This window comes from Eretmochelys imbricata, chromosome 1 (genome assembly GCF_965152235.1).
Source record: "Eretmochelys imbricata isolate rEreImb1 chromosome 1, rEreImb1.hap1, whole genome shotgun sequence".
NCBI lineage: Eukaryota > Metazoa > Chordata > Testudines > Cheloniidae > Eretmochelys > Eretmochelys imbricata.
In genome coordinates, this window is record NC_135572.1 from 117948344 (window position 1) to 117964868 (window position 16525).

General features: G+C 48.4%; 1 protein-coding gene across 1 annotated transcript in view; it reads right to left on the reverse strand.

The window, feature by feature from the left end:
- Positions 1 to 16525, reverse strand: part of SLC9A4 (solute carrier family 9 member A4) — a 53396-nt gene that overhangs the window by 17102 nt on the left and 19769 nt on the right. The window contains exons 5-8 of the mRNA XM_077807094.1: positions 13212 to 13414; positions 12230 to 12316; positions 10365 to 10435; positions 1489 to 1650 (exon numbers count right to left, since the gene is read on the reverse strand). Coding sequence (XP_077663220.1) covers positions 1489 to 1650; positions 10365 to 10435; positions 12230 to 12316; positions 13212 to 13414 — 523 coding nt within the window. The remainder of the gene's footprint in view (positions 1 to 1488; positions 1651 to 10364; positions 10436 to 12229; positions 12317 to 13211; positions 13415 to 16525) is intronic.

Consider the following 16525-nt stretch of genomic DNA (forward strand, 5'->3'; position numbering starts at 1 on the left):
ACCGCACCCTCACACTTACAGCAACGCTGGCCTATTCAGCCAGACACGAATAATGTTCTAAATGGCCCAGTAGTACATAAAGTAGTCCCGCACCCCCAACCAGAGCCCTCACCCCCTCCCGCATCCCAACCCCAATTTTGTGAGCATTCATGACCCACCATACAATTTCTATGCCCTGATGTGGCCCTCAGGCCAAAAAGTTTGCCCACCCCTGAGCTAGAGGGTTCCTGGCAGCTGCAGTTCCCCACAAGCCCTGAGGGAAGAAGAAGGCAGCGCAGCGCACAAGAAACTCTGAGCAAGCCTGGGACCAAGCATCAGGCTGTTTCTCCCTCTGGATCCTGGGCTCTGTGGGGGGGGCAGGGGAGGGAGGGAGATGGGTGTATGGATGGGGTGGGGGGGCACAGCTAGGTCCTGGGACGAAGGGGGCGTGGGTATATGGGCCAGGGAGGCCCCACGGCTGGGCTCTGGGGGAAGTATCTGAGTTGGAGGGGCCCTACAATTGGGCTCTGGTGAGAGGAGGTTTGGGTGTATTGGCTGGGGGGCCCCCGCAGGAGGGCTCTGTGGGGAAGGGGTTGCAGGTGTCTGCACCCCCACACCCCAGCTAGGCTCTGGCAGGTGGGCAAAGAGGCAGATAAACAGGAACTGGGTTGTCATAATGGTTTCTTTAACTCTCTACTCCTGGGGGAATTCTTGTGTGTGTTTGCATTGTTACAAACATACTTGCTGACCAGTATTTTGAAATAAATTACCAAAATAATTGAAACTGGTGTGGTTATGTAGTGTTATTTTGACAAATAAAATTTTCAGAATTTTAAAATATTGTGTGCATAATTTTAATTTTTTGGCGCAGAATGCCCCCAGGAGTAACCTGAATTCTGGCCAAGACTAGAAGCTGAAGTACCAAAATACTACAAGAAAGCCTGTCCTTATAGCATTCTGACCCAGTCTAAAGTCGCAATCTTACAAGAGAGCCTGGTCTCATGAGAACTATACCCAAATTTACAGATCCCAGAATTCTGGTTACTAATCTGAACTGAGGGCCAGACAAACCAATACGCTCCATTCCTTTGTGTTGCTCTCTTTCAACACAAAGCAGCCACAAACCAGAATTTACTGGCCAGTTAAATGAAGCATATGATCGCTTTGCATCACTGGAGCAGTACAAAGCAATCAGCGAGTACCACTCAGTCTAGATCTGAATCTCCAGGCCTTTTCAGGCATGCCTGATGCTGCTGAAAAACATGGGTAAAGAGGCAGTCTTTTCCCTCTTTGTAAACTCAGAACTATCGCTGAACATTTCCTTTCCTATGTAACATTTGAAGGTCCCAGCACCTAACATTTATTCCTCCCCTCCCAGTACCTTGTTCTTGTCACATTTCTTTTAAAGTCCTTGTCTCCCTCCACTGTTTCTTCATATCCCCCCCCCACACACACACCCCTTATTCCTCTCTCCCCTGTTTGGTAAGCTGTAATGAAGCTGATACTCACTGGAGAGAAGCTGTCGATTCAGCTGAACTTGTCATCCCATTTTCTGCCATGTCAATGGCCTGTTTGATTTCCATCTTCTTGTACAGAGATACAATGCTGGATTGGGGCTGGTTCCCTCGGATCAGGATTTTCTTTAGATATGTATTGTCAAACTTTTTAAATCTATGAAACAGAAATGAAAAGAAAATGTAAAAAAGAAAGGAGCATATCTTCCTCTCTGACAACATCCATCAAATATATATTGTGATAGACCCAGGCCGGTTGGGCACAGCAGAGTAGCCCTATTGGGATCCAGGAAGTGGGTGGGCAGAAGCCCGCCTACTGCTAAAGGATCCCCCCCAACCTAAGAGGTGGGGTCCACAGGCCCTGAAAACCAAGTGATTTTGCGGGACAACTAATAAAATAACAGGAACAGGAGTGCAGTCAAAAGGTCAAACAAAGGGAACCTGATGGGGAAACTGAGCAGAGAACCCCGGACAGCGCCACTGCTCTGAGAAGGCGTCAAAGGAGTCAGTGGACACCGCCCAGAGGAACTCTGCCTGCATATGTGAACGGACCGAGGATCGGAAATAGGCCCCGCAGTCACAGGAGTCTCCATCGGCCAACGTCCTCTCCCTGGTTTTATAGATGGGCTGTTTTAGCCAGGGCCAGGAGGAGGTTGACCAGGAGGTCCCGTGGCTTTGTGGGGCCATGGATAGGGAGTGCATAGATAAGGAGGTAAGGGGAAAAGTGCAACCAAAAATGTAACAAAATATTAGTGAGGAGCCAGAATAGGGGCTGCAACCTGGAGCACTCCAGGTAAACATGCACCAGGGTCTCCCTCATGCTGCAGAAGGGACAGGTGTCTGGGATGGGGGGGGAACTGGGCCAAGTACACGCCTGTGCTCACAGCTCTGTGAAGGAGCCGACAACCAACATCACCGGCGGGCCTCGGGACCAGGGTGGAGTATAGGCTGGCCCACAAGGGCTCCTCACCCTCTAGAGATGGCAGGAGGTCCCGCCACTTTGTGTTGGGGTGGGATGTGCGGGTGAGGAAGTGAAGGGTGTGGAGCATGAGCATGTATAGATGTTTCTTTGGCGCAGTCTGAAAACGAACCGGCTGCAAGTCGTGCAGACGGCTCACGGTGAAGGAGGTGAGGGGGCTGGTTGGGTCCATGAGGCAAGGGCCTGATGAAAAGGTCCAGAGGGCCTGGGGTGGAGGGTGGGTGGGGCATGCCCTCTTGCAGGGCCTGGTGGAGATAAACCCGACCAGCGGGAGGTAAAGCTGCCCTCACCTCCTGAAGTACGTGCTGGGAAGTACAAGGTCTGGAGAGCCCCATGTGCTGAGCAAGTGTCAGGGGATCCAGCCAGTTCTCCCCGGTCATAGTCCAGGAGGTCTCTGATTCTGGTAACTTCTGCCAGGACCAGCCTCTGGCGCACCGAGGGGGACTCGGCCACCTGCACACTGAGCTGGGGATTGTATAGCAGGGGCTCCGTGAGGAGATCTGCCCCCACCCAGTGGCCACCACGGACCTGGTTGCCGAGAATAGTTTCCAGGTCCGGAGGAGGTCCTGGGAGAAGACCGACAGCCTGGAGAGGTCTCACAGAAGACCTCCTGGATGGAGATAAAGGAGCTGCCGGTCGTATCGGAGCCCTCGGAAGTGGTGCAGGAAGGTGTGTGCCAGTACTCTCCACACCAGACTACCTGTACCATAAAGGAGCCTCTGCAGGGCACGGAGGCGGAAGGCACTTCAGGCCATGCCCTTCCTCCTCCAGGGGCAGGTGGAGAACCCCTGCAGAGACCCAGTGCACTCCTGACAAAAAGAACTCCAGAATCACCAACCAGAGGTTGGCCAGGAAATCCGGGATTGGGACCAGGGTGTTGAGCCGGTGCCAGAGCATGGACAGGACTAATTGATTGAGCGCCAGTGCCCTCCCTCAGAGGGAGAGGCACCAGAGTAGTCCTGTCCATTTCTGGAGCCGCTCTGTCACCCTGCCCTCTAAACCGTGCCAGTTCTCCGGCGGAGACGGATGCATGGCAGAAAGGTAAACGCCGAGATAGAGCAGCGGACCCGCACTCCACCGGATGGCCTGAAGCGCAGGTGGGAGGGAGCTCGCCTGCCAGCTGGCCCCAACCACCAGGCCAGAGCTCTTGACCCAGTTGACCCAGGCAGAGGAGGCTGCCAAGTAGACAGCCTGGCGCAGATGGAGGCTTGCCAAGTTGCCCCGGTCCAGGACCACGAGGAGAACGTAGTCAGCGTACGCCGACAGGACCAGCCTCAGCTCTGGCTCTCGGAGCACCAACCCCGTTAGCCTCCAATGGAGGAGGCAAAGGACAGGCTCAATCTCCGGAGTGTACAGCTGGCCAGAGGGGCACCCCACCGTACTCTCCGCCCAAAGCTGACTGGCTCAGTCGGGTCCAGTTGAGCCTGACCAGACACTCCACGGAGGTGTACAGCACCTGGAAAAAGCCCATAAACAGGGGTCCAAAGCCTAACGCTCGCAGAGTGCCCAGGAGATACCTGTGATCCACCCTGTTGAACGCCTTCTCCTGATCCAAGGACAGGAGGGCGAATGACAGACCATCCCTACACCCAAGCTCCAGAAGATCCCGGACCAGATAAAGGTTATCAAAGATGGTACGGCCCGGGACGGTGTACGTCTGGTCTGGGTGGACCATGTCTGCCAGCACGGACCCCAGCCGCAGCGAGATGGCTTTGGCTATGACTTTGTAGTCCGTGCTGAGGAGCAAGACAGGACGCCAATTCTGTAAGTTGCAGAGTTCCCCTTCTTCGCCAATCAGGTGACCACGGCTTGTCTGCACAAGAGAGGGAGGACCCCGCTCTGCAAGGACTCGGCCCAGACGGTGACAAGGTCCAGGCCGAGGATGTCCCAGAACATGCGGTAGAACTCCACGGTCAGCCCGTTCAAGCCCAGAGATTTATTGGTGGGCATGCGGCGAAGGGCTTCCAAGAACTCAGCCAGAGCGAGAGCCGGTCTCGGTTGCCTGCGCTGACCGTCGGGAGCCCATCCCAGAGCACTCTGCAAGTGTTAGGATCAGTCAGATCCAGGGAGAAAAGGCCTGCATAGAAGGTCCTGGCCCTCCCGCACATCTCCACTGGATCCATGAGGGGGGTGCCATCCTCTGCTAGGAGGTAGGTGACGTGCTTCTTGCCCCCCCCCCCTTTTTCTCCAGGCCGTAGAAGAAGCAGGAGCCATGACCCATCTCCCGAAGGAGGCAGATTTGGGATCGAACAAAGGCACCCCAGGCCCGATGGTCCTCGAGGGCCTGGAGCTCCTCCCACTTCTCCCAGCACGCCTTGCAGAGGGATGGATCCTCAGGGCTGGCGGCCAGACACCTCTCCAGCTCTAAGACCTCCTGTTCCAACTGCCCTATCACCACATCCCTCTGTCGGCTGGAGCCCCGGGTGTAGTCACGGCAGAAGAGCCGGGCGCGCACCTTTCCCACATCCCACCACCGCCGTGCCAAGGAAAAGACATGCCTCTGCTCTCACCAGGCCAGCCAGAACTCCCAGAAGGATGCCACGAAGCCCACATCCTCCAGCAAGCCGTTGTTAAAATGCCAATAGGCCGGCCCCGGCCTCTCCTCACAGAGAGAGGCCGTCATAGTGGCTAGATGATGATCTGAAAATGGGGTCGGCCAGATGCTGGAGGAGTGGGTCCATGAAAGATGGAAATGTGACAGATAGATTCAGTCCAATCGGGAGTGGCGTGACCGATGGGCTTCCACCCAGACAAAGGTGAACGTTGAGATGTCGTCCGGGTGGTGGTTGCGCCAGACGTCCATCAGGGAGTGATGGTCGACAATCTCCCTGAGGACATCCGCAGTGGCTGGGCACTGCTCGGGCCCCGAGCAGTCCCACTCCTCGAGGGTGGTGTTAAAGTCCCCGCCCAGGACCAGGCACTTGTGAGGATCCAAGATGTCGAGGAAGGCGGACGCCTGCTGATAGAAACGCAGCTGCTCCGGGCCCAATGTCGGAGCATAGACGTTAATGAGGTTGACCACGAGCCCCTCCATACAGACCCGGAGGTGCAGCCAGAGGCCTGGCACAACCTTGATGACCCCCAGCACCTTGGGCCGTACGTCGGGGGAGAACAGGATAGCCACTCCAGATGTATGAACTGTGAGATGGCTAAAGTAAACCCTGTCCCCCCATTCCAGCTGCCAGCTATCTTTGGCTAGCCGGATCCATATGGGTCTCCTGCAGGAAAACCCCAGAGTACGCCTCACTCCCGAAGGAAGGAGAGCACCCGACACCTGCGGAGACCCATCCTACAGCCCCGGGTGTTCAATGTTGCAAAGTTGATGGGTGCCATGAGGAGGGCTGGGGTGGGATCCTCACCGGCAGGGACACTTACAGCCCCCATTGGGCTGCGCAGCAAACCGTGACCTATTCCATAGGTGAGCAAGGAGTCACGGAAGCTATAAACCCGCTGGTAGGCTGCGGCACCCTGCTTCCTGGTCCTTTTACCCTCCCCCACGAGGGCCCTCACGGCCCGGAAGGATTTGATGAAAATCCCCTCATCGCTGGAGAGCGAGCTGCACTTTGTTGCGGGAGCCACGGACATCTTCAAGGAAGTCCCGCAGCTCTCCTCGCAGCGTATGTGGGGGTGGGTCACTGGCCCCTGACCGTCCTCCTGTGGAGCTCCTGGCACAGCCCCATGGCCCACCAAGACGTGCAGGCAAGGGGTGGACCCCCAACATGGCACCCCATGGGCCGGTGCCACACGGCCTGCCTCAGGCTCCAGCTCAATGGGGGATGGCAGAGGGAAAATAGCAGCCCCTAGTGGGTCAGGACATGGAAACACAAAGGCCGCTCCCTGGGGGTCATCTGCTGGAAAAGGGAAGGAGACAGCCCCAGGGGTGGCAATAACATCATGGGAGGTGGAGAGGCTAGGGACAGGGTCAGCATCAGGGGCAAGGCCAGGGCCAGGATCAGGAACAGGGGCAGGGACAGGGGCGAGATTCTGGGCTCCAGAAGCCGAGCAACTAGGGCGTGACACCTCTCGGTCAGGCTCAGGGGTTCAGGGGGTGGGAAGGGGGCTCTCCGTGATGCTGGGCGCAGGCTCCACGGTGGGTTTGGCAGCCACGGCAGCAGGAGGTGGACTATCTTCTGTAGGGCCATAGCATCATCAGGGGGCTGGCTAGCAGGGGTCGAGTCAGGGGGCAGGGGCAATGGCTCAGCGACTCAGGGAGGTAACGGTGGGGCAACAGAAGGGAGGGAAGACTCCTCCTGGGGCGGGCCCTCTCCCATGCCCGGCAGTATCCCCGCCTGCACTAGAGGAGGGGGGTTATAACAACGCTGGGGGGTGCGTGAGATGGGGCAAACTCAAACAGGGGAGGGGCACAAGCACATGGAAGGGGGCATGGGCGCACAAGGGGAGGGAGTAATCAGGGGAAGGGAGATCGCAGGCAGAGGGGAACAACCAGGCTGGGGGTGGGGCAGAGGAACCAAGGGGCTAGCTTCAGAGGCTGGGGCAGGACAAACAAACAAAAGCTGCAGAGGGAAACGGGTGGGGCAGGCAAACAAACTGAGGCTAGCGAGGGGCTGGGGCAAAAGGGGAGGCAAAAGACTGCAAGGGGCAAAGCTGGGGGCTTGCTGGAGGGGGTCAGTCCAAAAGGGGGGGCACGTGCGCCCAAAAGTCAGTTTGGGCTGGCTGCTGCTTCAGGCCCAAATGGTGGAAAAGGGTATGGCAAGCCAAGCAAGCAGCAGAGTCCCAGAGGCAGCAGTTTGTGGCAGATGGTAAGTGTCCACTGGGGGTGGTGGAGGGGGCAGCGATGACGGTGGTGGGGGTTTGGGGAGAGGACACAGATGAACCAGGGGGCAGGCTCAATGCTACACCCCCTGTGTCCCCACAAACACAGTCAAGACCCCCACCACAAGAGCACAGTTCAAAAGTTACTCAGTCTTAAGGCCCCTTCCACACTGGTCTGCAGAGTCTCTGTGCACTCCCCCAGCAGCAGATGGTCCTCTTCTTCTCCTCTTTCAGGTTCCAGCAGCTCCAGACAGCAGTCCAGTGGCCAGGCAGGCAGAAAGGACCTCTCACAGGTGACGGTGGTGGTGTCTGCAGCAGCAATGACCAGGGCTGGGGTCCCTCACTTCCCTCCTCTCGGGAGCAGGCCAATAGCCACCTCCCAAGGGGCTGTAGCAGTAGCAACAAAAGGTGGGGGGGTCCAGTGGCTAGCCAGCAACCAGGTAGCAGAAAAGGGGTGGGGGGGGTGTCTGGCCTAGCCAGGGGAGTAGCTGGAGCAGCAAGAGCCTAGGGCCCAGCAACAGTCTCCTATCTCCCTCCAGGCCAGTTGGGTACAGCTGAGTAGCAAAAGGCCACTATATTAACAATTTTCTGTTCCCTGACTGACCAGAGCAGGGGCTGCTCCAGGCTAATACGAACACCTGACTCCAGTTAACCTGCAAAGAGTCAGGTGAGGCCATTAAGCTAATGTGACCACCTGACTCTAATTAAGGCCCCTCTGATACTATAAAAGGGCTCACTCCAGTCAGGTAGAGGAGAGCTAGGGAACCAGTGGAGAGGAAGTACAGTTGAAGGGCTGGTTAATGAAGACACCCTCAAGTTACTGGTAAGGGAGAAGCAGGAGAGCTGTGGGGAAGTGGCCCAGAGAAATATAGCAACTCTAGCAGTGACAGGTTGGCTGCCAACAGCTGCTACCATGAGGGTCCCTGGACCAGAACCCAGAGTAGAGGGTGGGCCTGAGTTTCCCACAACCCACCACTACAGAAACACCTCCTGGGAGGGGGGGAAAGCAGGCCCCTATCATGACAGGAGGCTAAACTGTTTTGGTATGAGGTTGTAGGAGCAACAGAGACTATGGGAGTTCTCTCACGAACCTCCTTGCTGGCTTATGATGAAAAGGGCTCAGTAGACTGTATCCCTGGCCCTAGAGAGAGAAGGGGTATGTAGAGAGTTGCATAAACCACTTAGAAGCGTAGGACCCCCAGGGACAAGGTTGGAGCTCTGCCACAATATATAATTGCGCGTTGGAAACTGAATCCAAATTGTAGGCACCCGTGGCCTACTGAAGGACCAGTGAACAGAAACCTGTTGGAGGACAAAGGGCATGGCCTACTGGTCCACAAGGATGGTAAATTTGCTATACGAAAGAAAGAAACAAGCTGCTATCATAGCAAAAAGAAGGTTGGGTGAGTGTTAGCATATAGCATCGCCACAATTGTATGAAAAGAAAAAAGGGGCCAGTCTTTCATGCTCTTGTACAAGTGTTGTATTCTAATAAGGTATAATAGCAGCAGCAGCTGCTGCACTTACAAGCAATGCCGGCCTATTCAGCCAGACACCAATAATGTTCTAAATGGCCCAGTAGTTAGGTCCCATTATGTTGCTGATCATTTTGAATCCTGACAATTAGGGAAAAATATATATGTCCTAATATTCTGAATGCCAGAGAAATTGAATGGACTACAAAATTGTGTGTATGCATGCTGCATATTATAATATACCACTAATGTGCTGCATACACCAGTTTGAGTGTGTGTGTTGAGGCGTGTACTGACTTTCAGGCATTAGCTTAACAAAATAGCAGCAGCTCTTCTTATAATTTTTTTTTCTATGGGGTAGTTTGCTACAGCAGAGAACTGTGCATTAGAGTGTTATGAAAATCAGTACAGAGTTTATACAATTTCTTATAATAAGCAACTGTTTTTAATATTTGTTGCTATAACAGAAGACTGTACATAGCTCTGCTTTGTTCTGTGAACAAGGATGCTCTGCCGAGCTCTCTAGTCCACAGGAAGTTAGCCTGAGTGTCAGTTAACCAAGGTAATCAATTCTTAAAAGCCTATTACTTATAACACAAGGAATACCTTCATTTTTATGACTCCCATATAAATATTTTCATATGATGTGTTTCTTTAGCCTTTACCTTGACTGAAACAGTAACTTACTAGTAGTATTCATAGTCTCCTCCTATCAGGTCTATTGGGTGGATCTGAGGGAAGTGACTGATATTCAATTTATCTCAATTGCAATGCCTTCAACTGTGTCTGTGGCTTCAAATAGGGAATTCTATTGCCTATGCACCACTGTTATCCTCAATAGATTCTCTGGAAGGCCATTTTTAGTCCATTACATATGAATTCTATAGTTCATAAATTTATTGAAATGAAGGCTGTCTCTCAGGCAGAAAAGAGATTCCACCTCCTAAAGGCTTGCATTACTGCTATATAGCAACCATCTGAGCTTGCAGAGGTATTGGGCAGACTGATGATCATATGTATATCTCCACATTCAGATCTGATAATGTAAAGGTTACAAATCAAATGGAAATTTAGAAATCAAGTCAACATCACAAATTGTCTCATCTATCCATTGAAGGTATAATACTGCTCTCATATAATTCCTTTATTAAGTTAATGGAAACATCATTTGTGTGATCTCACCTAGATACAGAAGGCAGTATAATTCTGAGACCAGGAAAAAAAAATTATTATTATTACTCTTGTCCCATATGTTTGCACAGTGATTTACATTCAAATAAAATGACAGATCCATGCCTCAAGCAGCTTGCAATTTAAAGGGCCACTTTGAAGAACGTTAAGTTTACATTTAGGCCTTGTTTGCAGGCTTTCGTGTGCACATGGCATGAGAGTGCATGTCATGCTCCTCCTCTTTGAGGAAGCACAGCAGTGAAACACATGAATGTTGCACGCCAAAAGATGATGATTACTCAAGAGCTCGGGTTATATTTTAGAACAGGATATGGTGCATATCCCTAATATTTTCATTCTAATCTAACCTTCTGCGAGCACAAAGTGAATTTCCTACTGTATTTACCTTTGAGTAGATCAGTAGGTCACAGCTAAATTGTTTTATTACTGTCTGGTATAATAAAGTATTCTTACCTGTCTCTCAGTTGAGAGTGACTCCAATGCCCACATATATCTTCAATTCCAGCCTTCAAGTGATCCATCATCTAGAGAAAAAAATACAACAAACCAATGGTGATAACATGATATCAATGTCAAAACAATTCTTCGGCAATTGAAGATCAGATTCTAAGGAATTTAGATACTGATTCAAATTAAACAACATAGAAAATCTAAAATTTTATAAAAATCCAGACAAACTTCCCAATATGCCAAGGTCTCAGATCAGACAATCTTATGGAAAAATAAAAAGATCAATACAAGTAAATCTGCTACTAATTACCAGAATTTACAGGCACATTGATGTGTTTTCAGCACAATAAGGTGGGACCTCAGGAGAAACAGCTTTAAAATTCCAGTTATGACAGTCAAATTACTGTAATACTATTTTAGATAAAATCATATCTGGCTTCAGTATAAAGATAAAAGCACTGAGGTTAATTTCAGGTCAAATTAAAGTTAGCTGCTAACATCTACATATGTGCTTAACTTTATACATATAGTAGTCCCATTAATTTCAGTGGGACTACTCATGGGTAAATGTAACCACGTTTAAGTGTTTTGTAGAGTTTTGTTAAGTTAGTTTAACAACCTTCCCTCTATCCTACCTGTACGTATTATGGGACTTAATATACTTAAAGTAAAATGTTTCAGAAGAAAATAAATCTTCCAAAATGACTGAGCGTCTTTCAAAATGAATCCTGAGGTTTTATTCACTTTTAATCAACAAAACAGAGAATCCTGATTTAAAACTTTTCTGTTTTTAGTATGCACTGAGGCTGGTCAAAAGATGGTAATGGGATGAGCCACATCTCTGCTCCATTGCTGCTTGGCATAGTATAAGCAGCAGTGGAGACAATGAAGGGGCCTAACTGCAGATTCAGGAAAATGACTCTCTGCCTCATTTTACACTCGGTTCACATTTGGAAATCCTTCTTCTCAAGCATAAGGACAAGAAACACTTTAATGAGAACTTGGATTTTGCAGAAGTTGGTGGCACTTGCTGGGAAAGATGCCTGCTCACTATGGTTGTGTCTACACTGCAATCAGAGGTGTGACTGCAGCACATATAGACCTAATCTGAGCTAGCTTTGACCTAACCTCGCTGGAATAACCATGGCATGTGAAGCTGCAACAGCACAGACTGTACAAGCCCACCTGGGTATGTAGTTGAGCAGTTAAACCCACGCTGCTGCAGCTTTGCTGCTATTGTCATTCCAGCTAGCTAGATCAAAGCTTGCTTGCGTATGTCTATCTGTGCTGCAGTCACATCACTGATTGCAGTGTGGATATACAATACGTATGAGCTGGTTGTGGATTTTTCAAACCTGACTATTGTTATGGTGCTGGGATTTTTCTTAATAGCAACAAAGTGTCAAGATAGAAAGGCTGGAATCCGATTGCTACAGTGTTCCATTGTTTTGCCTTTATAAAAAGTTCCGTTCTGTAGTTCTGAAATTATAATGAGGTGGCATCCATATCCAGAGGATGTCAGATATTACTTTACAACAGCTTCTTTGGACTCAAACACCATCCAATACTTTTATTAAGATATTTTGGTTGGGATTTGCAAAGGAGCCTAAGTGGCTTATTTGCCCAATGAATTTCAATGGGAACTGGGTGCCTAACTCTCTTGGGCTAATTTGGAAATCCCATTCATTCTCTTTCTAGCATACATGCATCCGATGAAGTGAGCTGTAGCTCACGAAAGCTTATGCTCAAATAAATTGGTTAGTCTCTAAGGTGCCACAAGTCCTCCTTTTCTTTTTGCGAATACAGACTAACACGGCTGCTACTCTGAAACCTTTCTAGGATACAGTTCATCAATAAAGACAACTTACTCGTACATGAACCTCTTCATTGATAGACTCTTTCTTGTTGGTCTTTTTAACATCTAGATACTTGACCAATGGACCAATTGTGATTCCCTGTATTTAGAAAAATGAGTGAGAAAGTTTTTAATTATTGTTTGAAACAAGCATGTAAAAGGCAAAAGATGAAGTGACTATCTTTTAATCAACCATGAAAACTGTGTCTAGAATACAGGGCTTATTTGTTGTTAGTTGGGCTGGTTAGAAAATGGAGCTGGAGAACAATTTCTGGGAAAAAGTGTCCTTTTTCTTTAAAATCAAAATTACATTTTCTAACCAACTGTAAGAATTAGTTTCTGTAAACTACCTGGCCTGCTAATCACTCATACCAAGCTAATATTTCATTCCAGAGGGAAAAAATAGTTTCAACAATATCAAAGCATCCTGTTTTGACAGTTTTTGAAAGAAATGTTTTGATTTTTAAAACTGTATACTATAAGGTAATATAATTGTTTAAAAGATTATATCAAAACAAAATGATTCACCCCAAACAGTTTTTTTTTTCAGGATTTTCATTTGTAGAGAATTTCTAAATTGTGGGGTTTCATTCCTAATCAGAACAAAGATAAACGTTGAAATCACAAAACCCTTCACAAAATGAAATTTCCATCCTGCATAGCTCTAGTTATGACACAAGGGGAACGACTACTCTTGTATATCAGAGTACAAGGTGAAGTAGAAAATTGGAACATTTTCAGAAGAATTTTTAAGGCAATCTGTTTTTTAAATACTTCCAGTGGTGCAGTTACTAAAAATTATTTTTTTCTTATAGTTTCAGTTAAATAATAGAGCAAAGGGTTATTGTGTTACATCTGGAGACTCTATCCAGCAACTAAAGTATAAAATAGAAGGATTTAATCCTGATTTAAGTGCAAATCTCAGTGCAAGCTTAACTATGAAGCCTCTAAGCATCTCTGTTGTATGAAATGAACCCATTATGAAACCTACTTACCTGAATGAACACAGTGAAATATATAACTACAAGAGTAGCTGTAATGAACATGTTCTTTCTAGGGAAGAGATACCTAGGAAGCAAAAATGCAAGAGAGAAACTACTGGCTCCTCGAAGGCCACTGTAGGCAATAATGAGCTGGTCTTTAATGGTGAAGGGATAAGTCCGAAACTTGTTGCTGATATAAAAGAGAGCAAACACACCTAGGAGGGAGGAAAAACTATTGTTAACCAAGTTACAAAGAGAAATACTTTAAGTGCAACAGCATCTTTAGCCTTTAAGCTGTGAACACTTTTCTTTGCAATTGTGGGTGCTTGTAACTTTTCTGCTCATTTTTGAGCTATTTTTAAATATACTGTAAATGTGATGCCGCCTTATGAGCAATTAACACAATCTTCTAATGTAGGTTTCTAAATGTTTTGTATTTTACTTTGCTGAGTAGGATCAGAAGATGAAATAAGTGATATTATCCACCACCATTTGTATTTTAGACAGGTCTTCCACTGAGGTTATCTGATGACATCCTAGATAAGATCTCTTCCTGCTTTTTCCCCTATAATGTTCTTTTAAGCATTTCTTCTTCCCTTTCACTCCAATGCATTTTGGTCCCCTTCTAAGTTACTCCAGACACTTTCCCCACACAGTAGAAGACCAGTGTGTTTGAACAGTTTTGACAGTTGCATATAATATACTGATGAAAAAGACAGCAAAGTTCAGTATCAGTGAGTAACAGAGATGGAAAGACATACCAAAGATCACCCAGCAAACCAGGGACAGAGCTGGGAATAGAGTCCAGGACTCCTGAGTTGCAGTCCAGTGCTCTTCACTGACTCCCTTTAAAGGTACTCGGTAACAAAACGGCTATAGTGGAAGCTGCTTAATTCTCCTGATTTGTTTTGCGTTTAATTAAAGGTAAAACTAATGTGACCCTCTATATAACAGAGGTGACCCTTGCGGTCCCTTCTAACCCTATGATTCTATGTGGCTGGGTGTGGACTGCAGTTTCTGCCTACAGTATATTTAGTTGCTTGCTTCCCACTCTCTCCCCCCCCCATTACCCTCTTGGGTCCTTTTCCAACAGCTTTATTTTCTTAATGAAATGCCCTTGTATCTATGTTTCATATTTAGCACCATGACACATGTAAATAATGAATAGTTATAATTAGAAAAAATCCATTTTATAAATCAACACTATAATAAGCTTGTATTATTATAGGTGGGTCTCAACACTACAAAGGTTGCATGTCACTTCCCATTATGAGATCCTGTTTCCAGTTGCTTATAGCTTTGTCAAACTTCATCCATTTGGGCTGAAGTTTTCCATGCTGGGTGTCCAACTCAGGGTGACTGGTGACCTTTTATTTGAAAAACTCTAGAACCCCCATGTGTTGGAACAGGGCCTTGAAATTAGTAGGGAGGTGGCCTTTGTGTCAGGGATGTGCCTTTTGCTGTCCCCATTAAAAATTGCTTGCATGTGGCAAAGTTATAAAATTGTAAAATCTCAGTTTTCACATGCTCAGACTTTTTTTTCCCCCCTTAAACTCTCAGAGGATTCCATCCTCACTGAGCATGCTCCAGCCTCTCTCAGCTCCTAGCATTGAGCAGACTGCATGGACCATCAAAGAGTAATTGAACCTAGTCCATCCTCTCACTATTCCAATTGTGACCAGGCTGTGCCTGCACCATCCCCACAGAGATAATGAGCATGCTCCAGACCTGGGCTACAGGAGCAAAGCTGGAATTTCCCTATAGTGGCAAATCCCAACTGCTCCCAGGGTGAGGCCAGGCATTGGAACAGAGAGCACAGAGCCTCTCTCCTGTGGTCTCTGCAACCCCTCCTGCTGGCACCCATGCAGTGCAGAGAAGAAAACCACCTAATTTGAATGCAGAAGGGACAAAAGCTGAATCAAGGAGGAGGGAGAAGAGCAGATGGAGACAAGGAGACTAAAGAGGGGGAGAAAAACTGGGAACATCTGGGCACTGAGATTGACTGGGAGCCAGGAAAGAGAGGGAGAAAGGCTGGGACTGGTTAGGCAAGAAGACTTTCTTCCTCTTTTTCTGGCTCCCAGTCATAGTCTTCTTGCTCAACCAGTCCCAGCCTATGACTGGGAGCCTTGGACAGGGATTCAGTGAAGACAGCTGGGGCAGGGAGGCTGGGTCTCAGTTGGCTGCAAGGGAGGAACAGTGAGACTGTATGAGGAGCTGCAGACAGGGGAGGAGACTGGGACTGGCTGGGCAAGTAAACTGGGATCAGATGTAGGGAAGGAGAGAAACTGGGAGTGTACAGGGAGATTGGGGCTCAGTCAGCAAGTCAAGAGGTGGAGACTAGAACTCTGGTTCAAGCCTGAGGAGAGGAGAATGGAGTGGGATAAGGAGCCAGGGGTGGCAAAGAGACACAGTTGGGATGGGGACAGGTTGTGGGGGATGGAGCAGAAGGGGTCACACTTAAGAGCAGAGGGCAGAAGAGTCTGTACCCACTAGAGCACGCTCCTCTCCTGAATCTGGAAGATCCCCAAGATTCACCATTTCTCTACTGTCAGCAAATATCTGTGAAATCCACTGGCAAAATCTTATACCCCTCTACTGCTGGGCCACGTAAAGGACATCAACCTACTATTGCTATCAGTTCAAGTGGCAGAGATCTGTGAGGTGGATAGAAAGGTTCTAACCTGACTGACCACTTGGGTGTCAATATGATGGAATGTGTTTTTTCAGTTTGCTTTATTTAAAAAATGGAGATAACTGCACAATAAAATCATGCATTAAGCTTGCAAAGTCAAAAGTACTCAGAAATTAAGAAATGCCAAATCTAAGGTTGCCTCTGCAACTTTAATCTGCCCCCTTGTGCATAAGCATTTTGGTACGATCTTTAATTACATGACACATACTATTTTTTCCATAGGACCCGTTTCATTCAGTGATATATAAAATAACATACAAATAAGGAATAATGGTGTCTGAATGCAATGTACTTACTAGCTAGTTGTTTTGGGAATTGTGCCCCATTAGTAGTAACACTTAAATTTACACTGTGCCCAATCTTAGGATCTGGCTCTGGGGCAAAGTTAGCTGTATGCTACCTCTCCACTTCCCCAATCCTGGAGTACCAGGAGCCAATTCAACTACCAGCGTACGTCAGAGCAGCCTCAGGGCTGGGTTGCTAGCCAGGGATCATGAGTGTTCTGCCACGCCTTTTCCATTTTGACCATGGGACCAGCTCACCCTAACCACTGGAGAGCTTGGGAAGGGCTGGGGTGAAGCTGGTTATGCAAGTTTTACCTCACCTGGAGATTTCCTCCACCCGTGCCACCTGA